At 40.3% G+C, this 16,155-nt stretch overlaps 1 protein-coding gene across 1 annotated transcript in view; it reads left to right on the top strand.

Moving 5' to 3' along the window:
- GOT1 (glutamic-oxaloacetic transaminase 1) overlaps window positions 1-12,422 on the top strand; it is a 38,817-nt gene extending 26,395 nt beyond the window's left edge. Inside the window, exons 5-9 of the mRNA XM_033943440.1 lie at window positions 380-484; window positions 7,777-7,927; window positions 10,669-10,834; window positions 10,970-11,112; window positions 11,728-12,422. Coding sequence (XP_033799331.1) covers window positions 380-484; window positions 7,777-7,927; window positions 10,669-10,834; window positions 10,970-11,112; window positions 11,728-11,867 — 705 coding nt within the window. The 3' untranslated portion in view covers window positions 11,868-12,422. The remainder of the gene's footprint in view (window positions 1-379; window positions 485-7,776; window positions 7,928-10,668; window positions 10,835-10,969; window positions 11,113-11,727) is intronic.
- Window positions 12,423-16,155: the final 3,733 nt, after the last annotated feature.

Genomic DNA, 16,155 nt, shown 5'->3' on the forward strand with positions numbered 1-16,155 from the left:
GCTATAGAAATGATTAGTGGTAGAAAGAGGGCTCAGGGCTGGCATGAGTAGTAGTGAGTAGGAGTTCCTGCTCGCTGCCAGCAAATATAGGATTTAAGAGGTACTGGGGAGAGTATAGTTAAGAGACTCCCCCCCCCAATTAATGGGGGGTGGAGGAGAGATGCCTGGAGTCTTCAGCTGGCAAGGCTCGGAGATCCCTGATGGCTACAGCTTTGCTGGGTGGCACTCCTTCCAAGAAGGTGAAACAAAGTACCGGATAGGCTGTCTTCCTTGAAGGGTTTGCAGAGCAACCAATGGCACCTGGGTGCTCCACCCCCTTACTATGCTATTGGTCATATATTTTCAAAGTAACTGAGAAGTGTCCTTTTGTTTACTTCAGAAAGCACCAGATTTCTCTATCGTTCTCCTTCATGCCTGTGCACATAATCCAACTGGAACAGATCCCACTCCAGATGAATGGAAGGAGATTGCAGAGGTTATGAAGGTAAATAAGAAAAATAAATCAAAACCATGATTGTCACATGTTAGCTGCCAACTTACATTTTACAAGTATGTGCTGTTGCAGAACTGTTCCGACCCATAGCATGCAAGTGGAGTGCTTCTGTGATATAAATATCATTTCACCAAAGTTCTAAATGAACTTAGGGCTCATGGAAGATGCCATGTTTAAGTACGATAATTAATGGAAATAAAGAATGTCATGGATCTTTAAAAATAATAACAAGAAGTTCCACTCAAGATCAAAGGAACCTACCATATTTTTCGGACCATAAGACGTACTTTTTCCACCCCTGAAAAGGGGGTGCTTCTTATGGACTGAATATACCAGGCGCCCCCAAACATAGAGCGGCGCAGGACCAGACAGGAAGCGCAAAGGTCGTGCTCCTGGGTTGTGCGTCCCTCTGCAGAGAAAGGCAGCCGTCCAGCAGACCGTGCTGGACCATTGCCACTTAAAAAAGGTACCGGGGGAGGGGGGGGGGGCGTGGTATATTTGGTCCATTCATGGTACTACTAGCCTGAACCAACTCCTTTAGCAATGATCAGTCTTCTATTTTTAGGACAATTTCACCTGCATATACTAAAAAGACTAAAAGACCATGATAAGACAGAGAATAAAGCCATGTTTTGTATCCTCATTCTGTAGAACCTCAAGAGGCTTTTTACCGTCAGTTCTTTTCAGAAGCATCTTGACATTAAGGCAGGAAGGAAACAGTCACATGATCTATAATAATAATAATAATAACTTTATTTTTCTATACCATAGTCAAAATGACTTCTAGGCAGTTTACATAGAAAGAAGGCTGGACAGATAGCGAATTATAAAATGCATGAAGAAAGAAGTTACATAATAAATTGGAGAACCTGGGGAAAGAATACGTGAGAGGAGAAAGATGTTACATAATACGTTGGGGTTAAATGGGGAAAGAATACCTGGGAGAGGTCATTTGATTAGGCAAGGAATTTGTCAAATAGAGCGGTTTTAATTGATTTTACAAGGCCGCTGCATGCATGAAGCACCACTGAAAATCAGCTCTGTAGTCTGTAGTCAGAAACCAATCTTTCATTTCTGTTAACTGTGGCCTTGCTGCTCATACAGCCCTGTCCTATCTGCAGACATTGCAGATTGCAACATAGGTTGATTTGTCCCTCTCCAGCTTCAGCTGATCTGGAATGTACATGTAAGGGTGCCATTTTTTTTGTTTATGCCCTTCCTATGGATTCAACTCCCCAATGAAATTCATATGGAAGAATCTCTGAAGTTATTAAAGATCCATGTTTTTCAACAAACATTTGGGGCTTTCAATAAAACAGGGTAAGTAGGCACCTATGTGTAGAGGAGGAAAAACCAAGAAGAAAATTCTGAACCAAATTTTTTTTCTTGGTTTTTTTCCTCCTCTACAGGTGGGTACTACGTCTTATGGTCTGAAAAATACAGTACTTTCTGAGATATGTGTGCACAGTCCACACTTACAAGCTAAACATAGTAAATCCATTTTATAGAGTTTTGGGCGTTCTATATTAGCAGCATAAAAGAGAAATAGAACACAATGGGGATATTTTGCTTTAGCTTTTTGCTTTGCTTGTTGATTATATACTGTGTTTCAAAATAACAGGACCCCTTATTTTTTTCTACACTGTATTTAAAACTGTCAGTGCAAATATCTTAGATTTGACACATCTTTGTATGCAAATTAATTTTGAAAATAACATTCTTAGAGGTTCTTTTACTAAGGTGCGCTAAAGTATTTAGTGCAAGGGTTTTCAACCTCATCTCTTGCCAGGTTGGGTTTTCAGGATTTTCCAAATTAATATGCATGAGATCTATTTGCATACAATGGAAGCAGTGCATGCAAATTAATTGGGGAAATTCTGAAAACCCAACTGGATTGCAGACCTCGAGGACTGACGGACAACCCTGATAAATGCTATGCAACCCACTGTATACCTAAGGCAGGGGTGTCAGAGTCCCTCCTCGAGGGCCGCAATCTAGTCGGATTTTCAGGATTTCCCCAGTGAATATGCACGAGATCTATTTGCATGTACTGCTTTCATTGTATGCTAATAGATCTCATGCCTATTCATTGGGGAAATCCTGAAAACCTGATTGGATTGCAGCCGTCGAGGAGGGACTTTGACACCACTGACCTAGGGACTGCATAGCATTTAACACACACGATTAGTACGTGCTAAATGCCATGCAGCCCATAAGAATATAATTGGCCACATGGCATTTAGCAAACAGTAATCATTATCCCAAGCAGCATATTCTCACATATAGGTGACGTCATGCACGGAGCCCAGTACAAACAGTGCTAAAGTGTACTGTCACTTTAAAATTTTTTGAAAGCTTCAAGACCGTCCATACCGCGCATGTGCTGATGCCTTCTCGCCTGACATTGGCTCAGGGACTGTCAGTTCTTAGTTCTCCGCGGAGCTAAGAGGTTGATTTTCTTGGATTCTCTCCAAGTATGAAAATTTTTCTTTTTTTGCTGTCTCGTATATATTTTTCTTAATTATTTTACTTTTTCCTTTGTTCTTTGTTATTCAGGTTAAAAACGTTTTACTTTTAATTTTTTATTTGGGGCTTTCGGGCTCCTTTCAGCTTGTCTTCAGGACAGAAGTGTTGAACCTTTTTTGGAATAACTTTTACTCAACCACCCTGGACCGTTCAGTCCTTCAATCTAGCGTTGGCGGTGTTCCCCTTGATGTCAAGGGCTCCAAGTAGCTTTAAATGGTGCATTTGGACCATCTCAGTCACTGACCCACATAATTTGTGTGTGCAGTGCTTGGGCCCTGAGCACCATGATATTTCTTGCTTCCTTTACTCCAAATTGAATAAAAGATTTCTCAAAGCCAGACAAGCCCAATACAAGAAGCTTTTCGGGACACTGGGAACATCGACCATGTCTGTTGACTCCGCTGTTGCTTGCTATCCACCATCAACATAGACACCAAAAACATTGGTGCCTCCGCCTACCACTTCATCTCCTTTGCCTCCGTTTGGAGAAATTCGAAAGAAAGCTAAGAAGCATAGACCTACTTCTCCCTCCAGACATGCATCGGAATCCTCCTAAGCATTGACTACATCGACACATTCAAAATGAAGGCACACCAAAGCTAGATCACCTTCATTACAACTGTTATCTCCTCAGAGGCATGTCTTGACATCAACGTCACCAATGCCTCAACACTCAGCAGCCTGTGCCAGCTGTACTGACCACAGCAACGGTACTAGCATCATCATTACAGGATCAGATTAAAGTTCTGTTTCAACAGGAACTTTCAGAACTGCTGAAGTCGCATCCGATACAGGTATCAGCTACTTCAGCCCAGTCTGAACAGCAACATGATCAGCCATTGAGAGTTCATTCTTGGACTCCTCTTCATAGAGGCTTGGTGTCAAGTCAGCCTGTAGCTTCCAGAGTTTGCAGCTCTTCTCTCATTGGAGGTATTTGCTGAGCCAACATTGAGATCACCTCGTCAACTCATCGATACAGTCTATGCTCTTCCCAATCTAGGAGCCTTTCTCAACATTCTCCCCAATGTCCATTAAACCGAGACAGGGTATTGCGGAATATGACTCAGATCTTTCACAACAATCTTGCTCTGAGTATTCAGACCTTCCTGCTGAAGAGTCCTAAGGTATACTGTCTGTCCCATCTCTACCACCTTCATGCAGGTCATTGCCGGAGTCCTTGTCTTTTACATGATTTATCCAGCAGTTGGGCCATGTTCTTTCTATTAAAATGGAATCTGAAGCAGAGCCCAGAGCTGAATTGATGATGGATGCTATTGATTATAAGCACTGGCCAAGAGATTGTTTAAAACTGCTATTCATAATTTGTTCAAGTAGGCAATGTTTTGTTTAGAAACTGGAAACACCACTTCTCATTCCAGTAGCACCAAGGAAGCTCTAAGTAGTGTACAAGTCTGCCCAGGTTTCAATAAACCTCAGCTCCAGCATCAATCTCTTCTGGTGGAATCTGCATTGAAAAAGTCCAATAGTTCTAGACCCTATGCCAATAACCCACCTGACCGAGAGGGAAGAATAATGGATAAATTTGGTCATAGGATTTTTCAAAGTTCCATGCTGTACAGTAGAATATTCAGTTATAATTTTTATATAACCTACTTCAAATATCTGGTATAACAGCTTTCCCAGTTTGAGCAGTACATTCCTACAGATCACTTGAACTCTTTTCAGGACATTACCAACAATCTGCTTGAGACAAGGAAATTTATGGCGTGATCAGTATTTGATGCGTTTGATGTTAATTCAGCAATATCTATTCTTATAAGATGCCAAGCATGGCTTCGAGTATCAGACCTGGATGCTAATGTGCAGGAACAATTGGCAAATATTCCATATCTGGGAGAGGATTTATTTGGTGATAAGATTGAGGAAGCCACTCGGAAGATCAAGAGGCATGAGGATTCCATGGTCACCTTATCTTCCTCAAAATCCTCTAAATCTCAACCATCTAAGAGATTATACTCATCTAGTTGTCCTCCTTATTACAGCAAAAGGAAATATGTTCAACCATCAACATCTTCTAGAGTGTCCACACAAAGATGTCTTAGACAAGGACACAAAAATCTCAGCCCCAGAGCAGAAGTCTCAGCAGTCATTTTGACTCCATACTGGAGAACCTAGCCAGCATATCTGTCTTTTCCCCATATTCTCCCTATAGGAGGATGCCTTACTTCTACAATAATAACCAACCATTGGGTTCTACAAATAGTGATATGGGATTATGCCCTCCAATGTAAAAAAAAACAACTCCAAATCATTATCCAAGAGAGTCAATTTTCAGTTCCCAGCAGAAGGCCCTACTTCCCCTCACAATCACAAGCTTCCACTCTTCTATTTCAGAATCTATACACCCAATCATCTGGAATCAGATACCTTTCTCCTCGACTGACATGGCAATTTCCTTCACACTTTCCTTCCAATTCCTCTGCTTAGGAAAACTCTATTCAAACTTCACCAAGAACATGCCACAGTGATACTTATAGCACCTCGGTGGCCATGTCAGCCATGATTCCCCCTCCTTTTGCAATTTAGTGTTCAGGAACCCATCACACTACAAATCTTTCCAGCTTTACTGACAGAATGAAGAATCTCTGCTCCATCCTAATCTACATTTGTTAGCACTTACAGCATGGTATCTATCTCTCAGCGAGCAGATGCTCCCGCACTTTCTGCACCAGTATCATCCATAATTGAGGCTTTGAGGAAACCCTCCACTCACCGCTGCGATCATTTTAAGTGGACTTGTTTCGCAGCCTGGTGTAGCCTCCATTCATTAGACCCGATCACTTGTTATCTCCCATCAGTTCTGGACTATCTTCTACACCTTTCTAACTCTGGTCTCAAAACTATTTCAGTCAGGGTTCATCTAAGTGCTATTACAACTTTTCATAAACTTCTGAATAAAAAATCATTATCAGTTCATTCTTTAGTCTCCAGATTCATGCAAGGCTTTCTGCATAGCAAGCCACCAATCAGGCTTCCTCCAGTTGCTTGGAATCTTAATGTGATTTCCACTTTGATGAGACCTCCGTTTGCACCACTTTTGTCCACATCTCTCAAGCTTCAGACTTGGAAAGTAGTTTTTCTGGTCTGCATCACATCTGCACGTCAAGTCAGTGAGCTTCAAGCACTTATACAACATTTTATCACAAGAGTGGTTCTTCGCACTCAACCAAGGTTACTCCCGAAAGCCATCTCACAATTTCATCTGAATCAATCCATAGTCCTTGTTGTCTTTCCAAGATCACATTCTCATTCTGGCAAGGCCACACTCCACACATTGCATTCTAAACGTGCTCTTGCTTATTATTTGGACTGCACTAAACCTCACAGACCTTCCACTCAATGGTTACTACCCTTTGATGCAAACAGACTTGGAACTCCTGTCACTAAGAGAGCCATCTCAATATGGCTCGCAGACTATATCTCCTTTTGCTATGCTTGGGCTGGGCTGACACTGGATGGCTGTCATTACACATAATGTTTGAGCAATGGCGATTTCATTAGCTCCCCTACATTCTACTCCCATTGAGGACATCTCTAAAGCAGCCACTTGGTCATCAATTCATATATTCACATCCTACTACTGTTTTGACAATCATTTCAGACAGGATAGTTGGTTTGGCCAAGAAGTTCTACAAAATTTGTTCTCCATTTAGATGCCAACTTTCCGCCATCCCTTTTTTTTTTTTTTAAACTTATGCCAGGCTGAGAAGCATGACCTTGAAACCTAGGGAGTCCCACATGTGAGAATATGCTGCCTGATTGTTCTTGAATAAAGCAGTTGCTTACCTGTAATAGGTATTATCTGAGGACAGTAAGCAGATATTTTCACAACCCTCCTACCTCTTCTAGTTGGCTTCTTAGCTTTTTTACCAAACTGACAGTCCCACGAGCCAACGTTAGGCAGGAAGGCACCGGTGCATATGTGGTACGGACGGTCTCGAGACTTTCAAAATTTTAAAAATGACAGTACGCTTTAACACTGTCCATGCCAGGCTCAGTGTATGACATCGCCCACATGTGAGAATATCTGCCTGTGTCAGATAGCACCTGTTATAGGCAAGCAACTGCTTTAGTGCACACAAAATTTGTTAGTGTGTCTTAGTCCTGGTCCATTACAGTAGTCAGTTTATGTTGTTTCAGAGGAATAGGGTGTATTATGGTTTACTTGATGGCTTCAGTTATTTCAGTATATGCAGAGTTAAGCTCTAGAGCTTAAAAATATGATCATATGACTCCCTTATAAAGATCTTTACGTTGGCTTCCTGTCAGGGCTTGAACTGTATTTAAGATCTTGGAATGTTTCAAGTGTCAGTTTATTGAGGAGCTCCGTAGTATATTTGGCAGAATTATTGGAGTGGTATGCATTGAAATAACAGGTTGAGGTAATCACAGTAGATGTAGCATATTTGCATATTCCCTCTCAGAGGTATAGTAGTTATTTTTGGAGGCTAACATTTATGTCTTATGATCCAGTGCTGTGGAATTCTTTCCTGTTGAAAATGAAGAGAATTTGTGTTATTTAGGAGAAGGATAGGTTTTCCTGGGACAGTAAAAGATATTAATTGTACTGAGGAATGAATGTTTTCTTTTTATTATTGTTTTTAAAGTATTGATTGTATGTTTTATCATTTTAAATTGTCAAATTTATGATTGTAACTCCTGGTTATTTTAATTGTCAGGTGGAATAGCGAGTATTGGTCAATAAATAAAATATGTTTGTTTACTCTCCAACCCAGGTGAGGCACCTGTTTCCATTTTTTGACTCGGCTTACCAAGGCTTTGCTTCTGGGAACCTGGATAAGGATGCCTGGGCAGTACGGTATTTTGTGTCGAAGGAGTTTGAGCTGTTTTGTGCTCAGTCATTCTCAAAGAACTTTGGATTATACAGTGAGTAGCCATATGGAATTCGATAACCGAAAAATGAATTTTAATCTCATTCCTGTAGTGGGCTTAGATTTTGGATCTAAACATTGTTTCAGAATGTGCACGCCTCTGAAATATATTACAAACTCTAGACTTGCTTTGCTAATTATACAGCTGATTAGAAACATGTTGTGACATACTTTCCTGGAATTAGAAAAGGTACAAAGAAGGATGACAAAAATGATAAAGGGATGTGAGCACTTCCCTAGTAAGAAAGGCTAAAGCAGCTAGGGCTCTTCAGCTTGGAGAAGAGATGGCTCGGGGTGATATGATAGAGGTCTATAAAATACTGAGTGGAGTGGAAAGGGTAGATGTGAATCACTTGTTTATTCTTTCCAAAAATATTAGGACTAGGGGGCATTTGATGAAGCTACCAAATACGAGGGGCATTCCAATAATTTATCCACCTGCATATGAAAGAAAGTAGCAAGCATGTTGAAAAAAGTCTGTACATATTGTGACATGTTTCAAGTAAGCATGAGGTTCAGTGTGAGTTTAACATTCCAAGAGACAGAATATCAGGAGAATCCTTGTATGAATCAAGTAAGAATCTGCTAGATTTGGACTACCATTTGGTGATAAAATTCTTACAAAAGAAGGAAAAAAGCCAAATAAGATCCATGAATGCAGTTTATGGTGAGTGCCCCATCATCCTACAAAGTAAAATTTTGGTGCAAGCACCAATAACTGGGGTAGATAGTCCATTGAAGATGACCCTCACACTGGAAACAACTTCCACAGAACTGTGCAAGAAAGTCAAGGATTTAATTTTGTCAGACAAATTAAGGTTTCCCAAATAGCTGAAGAAATGGGCATCTTGGCAGGTACAGTTTAGAAAATAATTCATGAAAAGTTGGGCATGTCCAAGGTGGATTCCAAGAATGCTGACACCATGTCAGAAGGCCATAAGGCTCCAGTGCAGTCAGGAGAATGTGGAGATGCTCTGTGAAGACCAAGTGAATTTTTTTCGTTTGGTGACTGAAGATGAAACTTGGGATCTTTGCGATAGACCCAAGTCCAAAATGGAGTCAATGCAATGCAAACACAAGCCATCCTCCACCCCAAAAAGGTTCCGTTCAGAAAAATTCTGCAGGCAGAGTCATGGCAATTGTCTTCTGGGATGTTGAAGGATTTTTGCTTCTGGATTTCAACTATAACCAGGGCGAGTTATGTCAACACAATGATCGTTTTGTGAGTCAATCAAGGAGAAAAGAGGAAGAAAACTCACAGCAGGCGTGCAGCTTCTTCTTCACAATGTGTCATTGCATATGTCATGACAAATCACAGGCTACCATCAGAGAATATGGGTTTCAGCAGGTGAACCATTCATCCTATAGTCCTGACCTGGCTCCCTCGGATTATTTCATGTTCCGAGTTTTGAAGGAGTCTCTCCGTGGACAGCAGTTTTCAAGTAACGACATCAAGGAAGTTGTGACATCCTGGTTTGAAGGTCAAACAGAATAATTATTTTCAATGGGGTTAAAGTCATTGCAGGAAAAGTGTATGAAGTGTATTAGTGTATGAAGTGTATTAAAAAAACTCTTCTTTCCTATTGAGGTAGATAAATTAATGAACACCATTCGCAGTAGATTTAAAACAAACCAGAGGAAATATTTCTTCACACATTGTGTAATTAAACTTTGGAATTTGTTGCTGGAGAATGTGGTGAAATCAGTTAGCTTAGCAGAGTTTTAAAAAGGTTTGGATAATTTCTTACAATAGAAGTTCATAGTCTAGTCTTTTCACCTTCATCCTATGCCCCTTATTCCAGTGCTTCCTTTCAATTGTAGGAGGCCTACCTGTTTCATTTATGCCAATAAGATGTCTCTATTGTATCACACCTCTCCTTTTCTTCCAAAGTATATATACTGTACTGAGAATCTTTAAGTCTGCTGTGCATTAGGATCAAGATCACTGACCATTTTAGTAGCTGCCTTCTGGACCAACTTTATTTATGTTTATATTTTTTTTTAAAGTGCCATCTCCAGTGTTATATATTGTATTCCAAATGAAGTTTCACTAGAGACATACAGTTGCACTACCATCTCTCTTTTCCTGCTAGTGGTCCTCTCATTGTTCATCCAAATTTCCTTCTGGCTTTTGCTTTCACCTTTACTGCATGTTTGGCCACCTTAAGATCATTGGATATGATCATTATCAGGTCCCACTCTTTATGCCAGAACTTTACCCCCTATACTGTACCTTTGAAGTTTTGCTACCTAAATGTATTACCAAGTTTTAGCAATAATATGTGGCCAAATTTCAGATAACCCATTCATCCATTTATTTTATTAACCCTTTAATTGGCAGATGGTGAAACGGCTGCTTTATGTAATTTGATGTTGAACGAGAGCAACAGTGCAAAGTAACAGGCATTTGGAGATGCAGATCTCCATTAAGAGCCATAGAAGATACATGTTGCTTCTGAGCAACAATGCCAAATAAAGGGTTAAAATATTTGATGTACTGCCTCTCTAGGTGATGGAACCAAATGAAGCCAGTTTACAAAATGGTCCAGTACTATCAGCAAATGCCATATTATGACACTAAATTTAAATAAACTAACTTTTATTAGATCCCTCCTTTCATTTCTGCATAGGGTGTAATGATCCGGGGCTATGGGGACCAAGCACAGTTAAGTGGGATAGTGTATGTGCCTCCTCAAAGAACAGTGCCACTCAATATGTCTCTATTTCCCTTTCCAGATGAAAGAGTAGGAAATCTGACTATTGTGGGGGAAGACACAGACAGTGTTCAGCGGGCCCTTTCTCAGATGGAAAAAATTGCCCGCACCACATGGTCAAACCCACCATCACAGGGAGCTCGTATTGTTGCCACCACCCTTACTAGTTCTGATCTATTTGTTGAGTGGTAAGAATTGACTTTAATATATAACAATATACAATGGTTCTAAGAACTTTATTTGAAGTAGTTAGTAAATGACTCTTGTGTTGGGAAGGGAGAACAACTATTTTGTTACAAATGTTTTCTTTTCTATGTTTCTAGGAAAAGTAATGTGAAGACCATGGCAGATCGAGTTTTGCTAATGAGGTCAGAACTCAGATCTCGGCTGGAGAAACTTGGAACTCCAGGCACTTGGAATCATATTACTGACCAGATTGGCATGTTCAGCTACACTGGCCTGAACTGTAAGTACAGACACATACCCAAATCTTGTGTTCCTTGATTAAATCAGTAGCTTGGTAAGTGACACATATGCTAATAGTGAATGAAATAAGCAGTCTGTAGTGCATCTGCAAAATCATCTTTCCTTAGACGAATTGATAAGAGACATACTCTTGTTGGAACCACGCAGTTTATTTACATTTTATTAAAGTGAAATCTGACATCTCCATTAATTGACCTCAAAGCAAAGATGTGTCCAAATATGATCAGAGAGCAAAATAACAAAATGTTTATTGATAATGTTCCTAAAGCAGAGCTTTTAAATGTACACTTACCTTATTCCCTATGATTAGTCTGGTTTTTAAAGTGGTATATTAATAGTTCTGAGCTCCTGTATCCATTTTCTGTAGTGTTTGAAGTGTTTTAAATTGAATTGGCAATATGTTATATTTGGGTAATTTGGACTACAAAAGGTAAAGTTTAGCTGATTATCGTTTTCTATAATTTAATGGAAAGAATGGGTATAAAAGAGAAAGACAGACAGACAAGCATATGGGTATATTGTGGCATGTAAAACTAGAATTTCTTTACAGAATACATGAGCATCCATGCCACTTCAACTTCTGTTTATTTTTCAGCCAAGCAAGTTGAGTACCTCATTAAAGAGAAGCATATATACCTGATGGCTAGTGGCCGGATTAATATGTGTGGGCTAACCACCAAGAACTTGGACTATGTGGCTGAATCTATTCATGAAGCTGTCACCAAAATTCACTAAACAAAATGACACTGAATTATGTATAAACAATGTTTCATATGTATAATCAATGTGCACGTGTATTTTGCTTTGGTCAAGACCTATTATCATGTATTCTCTGGGTATAAAGTGATACAGTTACCAAGAAACTTTGTCAGGGATATAATTAAGCTATCCTCTTTGAGTAATGTTTGGAGTGTGATAAGAAAGCAATTACACTTGAGTGGTACCCTTAGCCCATTCAGCTGTAGCTGATAAGATAATCAAAGACCTTAGCACTCCATGCAGAGTAACATTAATATATATTGCCTTCTATTCTTCACATGTGTTTGGGAATGTTAACTGGCTTGACCTACCTTAATTACCTCAAAGATTAGTGCTGTGTGGTAATGAAACATCAAGAACTTTGGCCTCGGTAATGCAGGAAAAATTATATGGTTTCCATCCTCATGCAAGATGCTACTTGCAGTTCACAGGTATATGATATTTCAGGGCATTTAAAACTAGCATAATTTATGTTTATGAAATCGTCTCATGTTCAAAAATGTCCTGATAATAAAATATATGTCATCTGAATTAATGTTTCCTAAATGTCATAATTATTTTGCACTTTGTTGCTAGGGAACTTTTCTGTTTGATGGCTAATTTGTAAGTTATAACGCAAATTTTAGTGTAGTAAAAAATAACAAAACAGTTGCAAAATAGCATTCACACATTAGATTCTTGTTGTTTTTTAAAAATATTTATTAACCCCTTTTCATGAAGAGATTCATCCAAAGCAATTTTACAGTATATTGAAGAGTAATCGTGTCTGTCTGTCCAATTAGATTGGAAGCTCTTATGAGCAGGAACCGTCTATTGCATATTGATTGTATAGTGCTGTGTTTGCTTTTCAGCGCTATAGAAATGAGTAGTAGTAGTAATTCAGGCACTGCTTGGACCTGAACTAAAGATGTTAAGTTACAGGGGTAAAAACCGTAGCAAACAGAAAAAGGTACACCATAAAAAATTACTATACTGGGCGAAATCTCATCTAATATAACAGTAACATTATGCCTGGATTTCAATGCAGGACCATGAGTTAGTGCAACTGGCTATATCTTATCCACTTAAGTGCGATATTTAGCACTTGTCCGCCTAAATGAAACTGAATAAAAATATATAGGACTGAGCTAGATTTTTTTGGCCAATTTCTAAAAGGCGATTGATGTTTAAACAACTTTCCTGAACCATCTCCATACCTCTATGTAAAGCAGGAAGGATGCCCAGTCCCTCCTGATTGCAGGCTCGTCACTCCAAAATGGCAGGCCTTTCCCTTCCCGATGCACAGGGAGGGGGCCTAAGGTTCTGATTGGCTCAGACATATAATGCCCCTTCCAGGAGAGGGGCCTTGGCTTGGGCATCTGAGCCAATCAGGGCCTTAGGCTTCTCCCAGGATGCATCGGGAAGGGGGCCTAAGGCCCAGATGCTTAAGGCCCTTCCCCTGGGATGCACCATTTTGGAGTGGTGGGCCTGTGAGCAGGAGGGACTGGGCATCCCTCTTGCTGTCTGTTTTACAGGGGTGGTTCAATGGCAGAAGGGAGTGGGCATCCATCCTACTGATTTTTTGTAAAGTGTGGGGAGGGGGTTCCTGGTGGGGTAGGTTGGTTTTGTGAGGGGTGGGGGTTGGGGCGGCAGGAAGGAGTGCATATCCCTCCTGCCTCTATATTTTTGTTTGGGGGGGAAGGGGGCTGCAGCTTGACTTTTTATGGGGCAGATACATCTGTGCCCATAGAAATAAACATGTCATTTTTTTCAGATCAATGTTAGCGATCCAACTATAACAACGGAAGGGAAGGGGAAAGAGAAATGCTTCTGCTACATAGGAAAGCGATCCAACTATGGCATTGCAATGTTAAGCCATCGATCAGATGGCTTGTTTTAATAATTAATGAGGTCATTTGCAAGCCAGAGTTGGATAATGTACAAATGCATGGAAAACCAAGCACTGAGCTGTTTTGAATATCGAGTCAGCAAATTCAGTTAGTCACTAAACCAGTCAAACTGGTTCAGCAACCATTGGTACATGATCAGACCATTTAGTGCATCAAGGCCTGAGTTTTATGTGATCTAATTTGTCTGAGGCTGTTAAGGGCTGGATTCTATAAATGGCGCCTACATTGTAAGTGCTGTTTTGCGTGGTTGTCATCATCTGCTAGGTGTCAAGCGTAAAGCCAATGTCTTAGCTAAAAGTTTACCATCTACATCAGCGGTCTCAAACACGCAGCATGTGGCTCTCCAGGTTTTATTTGTGACCCGCGGTCTGGACGCGATCAACAGCATTTCTCTTCCCCTTTCCCTTCCTTTTGGAGCAGCAGCGTGTCTGGCTGGCTCATTCCGTTCAAAGCCGCGGGTTTGCATCAGAAGCCTCTCTGACGTCACAACATCAGATAGGCTTCAGATGCAGGCGTGGATCTTGCAAGGAGCCGCCCCCCGCGGCTTTGAACGGAACGAGCCGGCCAGACATGCTGCTGCTCCACAAGGAAGAGAACGGAAGGGAAGGGGAAAGAGAAATGCTTCTGCTACATAGGAAAGGGAGACCCTAGGGAAATGCTGCTGCTGCTGTACGGGGAAAGGAAGGAAGGAGGGAGAGAAAGGAAGGAAAGAGATGCCAGACCATGGAAATAGGACAGAAGAAGAGAGATAGGAAGGGAAGGTAAGACATGGAAACGTAGATTTTGAAAAAAAAGCAGAAAAATTGAATATTAAGTTAATGCCAAAGATGGATGCAAGGCAGAAAGTGAAGATGGAGAGAAAAACAGTCAAAGGACAAGAAGGCCCTGGAAACATAGTTGAAAGCACAGAAAAATAAAGTCACCAGACAACAAAGGTAGGGAAAATGATTTTATTTTCAATATAGTGATTGAAATGTGCCAGTTTTGAGAAAGAAAAGATATTAAACTTTAAATGTGAGGGCTGCAGAAAAAATAGTTAATGTCTTATTAAAGAAATGACAATTTTGCATGAGGTAAAACTCTTTATAGTTTATATATCTTTCCTTTTAACTGTTAAAGGAAAGTTTTATAAACTATAAAGAGTTTTACCTCATGCAAAATTGTCATTTCTTTAATAAAACATTAACTATTTTTTTTGCGGCCCTCCAAATACCTACAAATCCAAACTGTGGCCCCGCAAAGGGTTTGAGTTTGAGACCACTAATCTACATTGATTAAAGAAATAGGCCTGTAATTTGAAACCAAAGTGGGATCTTTATTTGGCTTTGGCAAAACTATAGTTAAAGATTCTGCCATAGTGCCTGTGATACAACCCTTATTTAGTTGAGTCTGATATAAATTTAATAAATAAGGCAATATATAAATTTATATAACTTACTTATAAAACTCTACCGTAAAACCATCACCACCTGGAGCGGATCCAACTCTAAGGGACTTCAAAGCTGTTTGTAATTCTTTTAGTGATAAACTTCTTCTAAACTTCTTTTTATATGTTAAGGAATTTTAGGTCCCTCTAATAATTTCAAAAACTCTAAACCATCTTTTTCTTTGTCTAAATAACATAAGAACTGCCATCTCCGGATCAGATCCTAGGTCCATCAAGTCCGGCGATCCGCTCATGCGGAGGCCCAGCCCGGTGTAACCTGGTGAATAAAAAAAGGTTAGTCACCCATATCCTTCTATGTATCTTTCAAGGAGATGTGCATCTAACTTGCCCTTAAAACCAAGAACTGTGGGTTCCGCAGCAACCTCTACCGGGAGAGTGTTCCAAATGTCCACCACTCGCTGCATGAAGTAGAACTTCCTGGCGTTTGTCCTGGGCTTGTCCCCCCAGAGCTTCAGTCCATGACTTCTTGTCCTGGTCACATTTGACATCGTAAATAACTTTTTATCTTGCTCTATCTTGTCGATTCCTTTTATTATCTTAAGTCTCAATCAGATCCCCTCGCAGTCTCCTTTTCTCAAGGGAGAACAGTCCCAGTTTTTTAAGTCGTTCTTTGTAGTTGTTTTCCATATCTTTAACTAGCTTCGTTGCTCGCCTCTGCACCCTCTCCAGCAGTTTTACATCCTTCTTTAGGAAGGGAGACCAGTGTTGGACACAGTATTCTAAGCGTGGTCTGACCATTGCTCTATACAGCGGCATTATGACCCTCTCTGATCTACTAGTGATTCCCTTCTTTATCATGCCCAACATTCTATTTGCTTTCTTTGCTGCTGCCGCGCATTGTGCCGACGGTTTCAGGGTCTTATCTATCAGTACCCCCAGGTCCTTTTCTTGTTCGCTCTTACCCAGAGTTGCACCTGACATTCTATAC

The sequence above is a fragment of the Geotrypetes seraphini genome, chromosome 4 (genome assembly GCF_902459505.1).
Source record: "Geotrypetes seraphini chromosome 4, aGeoSer1.1, whole genome shotgun sequence".
NCBI classification, from domain to species: Eukaryota; Metazoa; Chordata; class Amphibia; order Gymnophiona; family Dermophiidae; genus Geotrypetes; species Geotrypetes seraphini.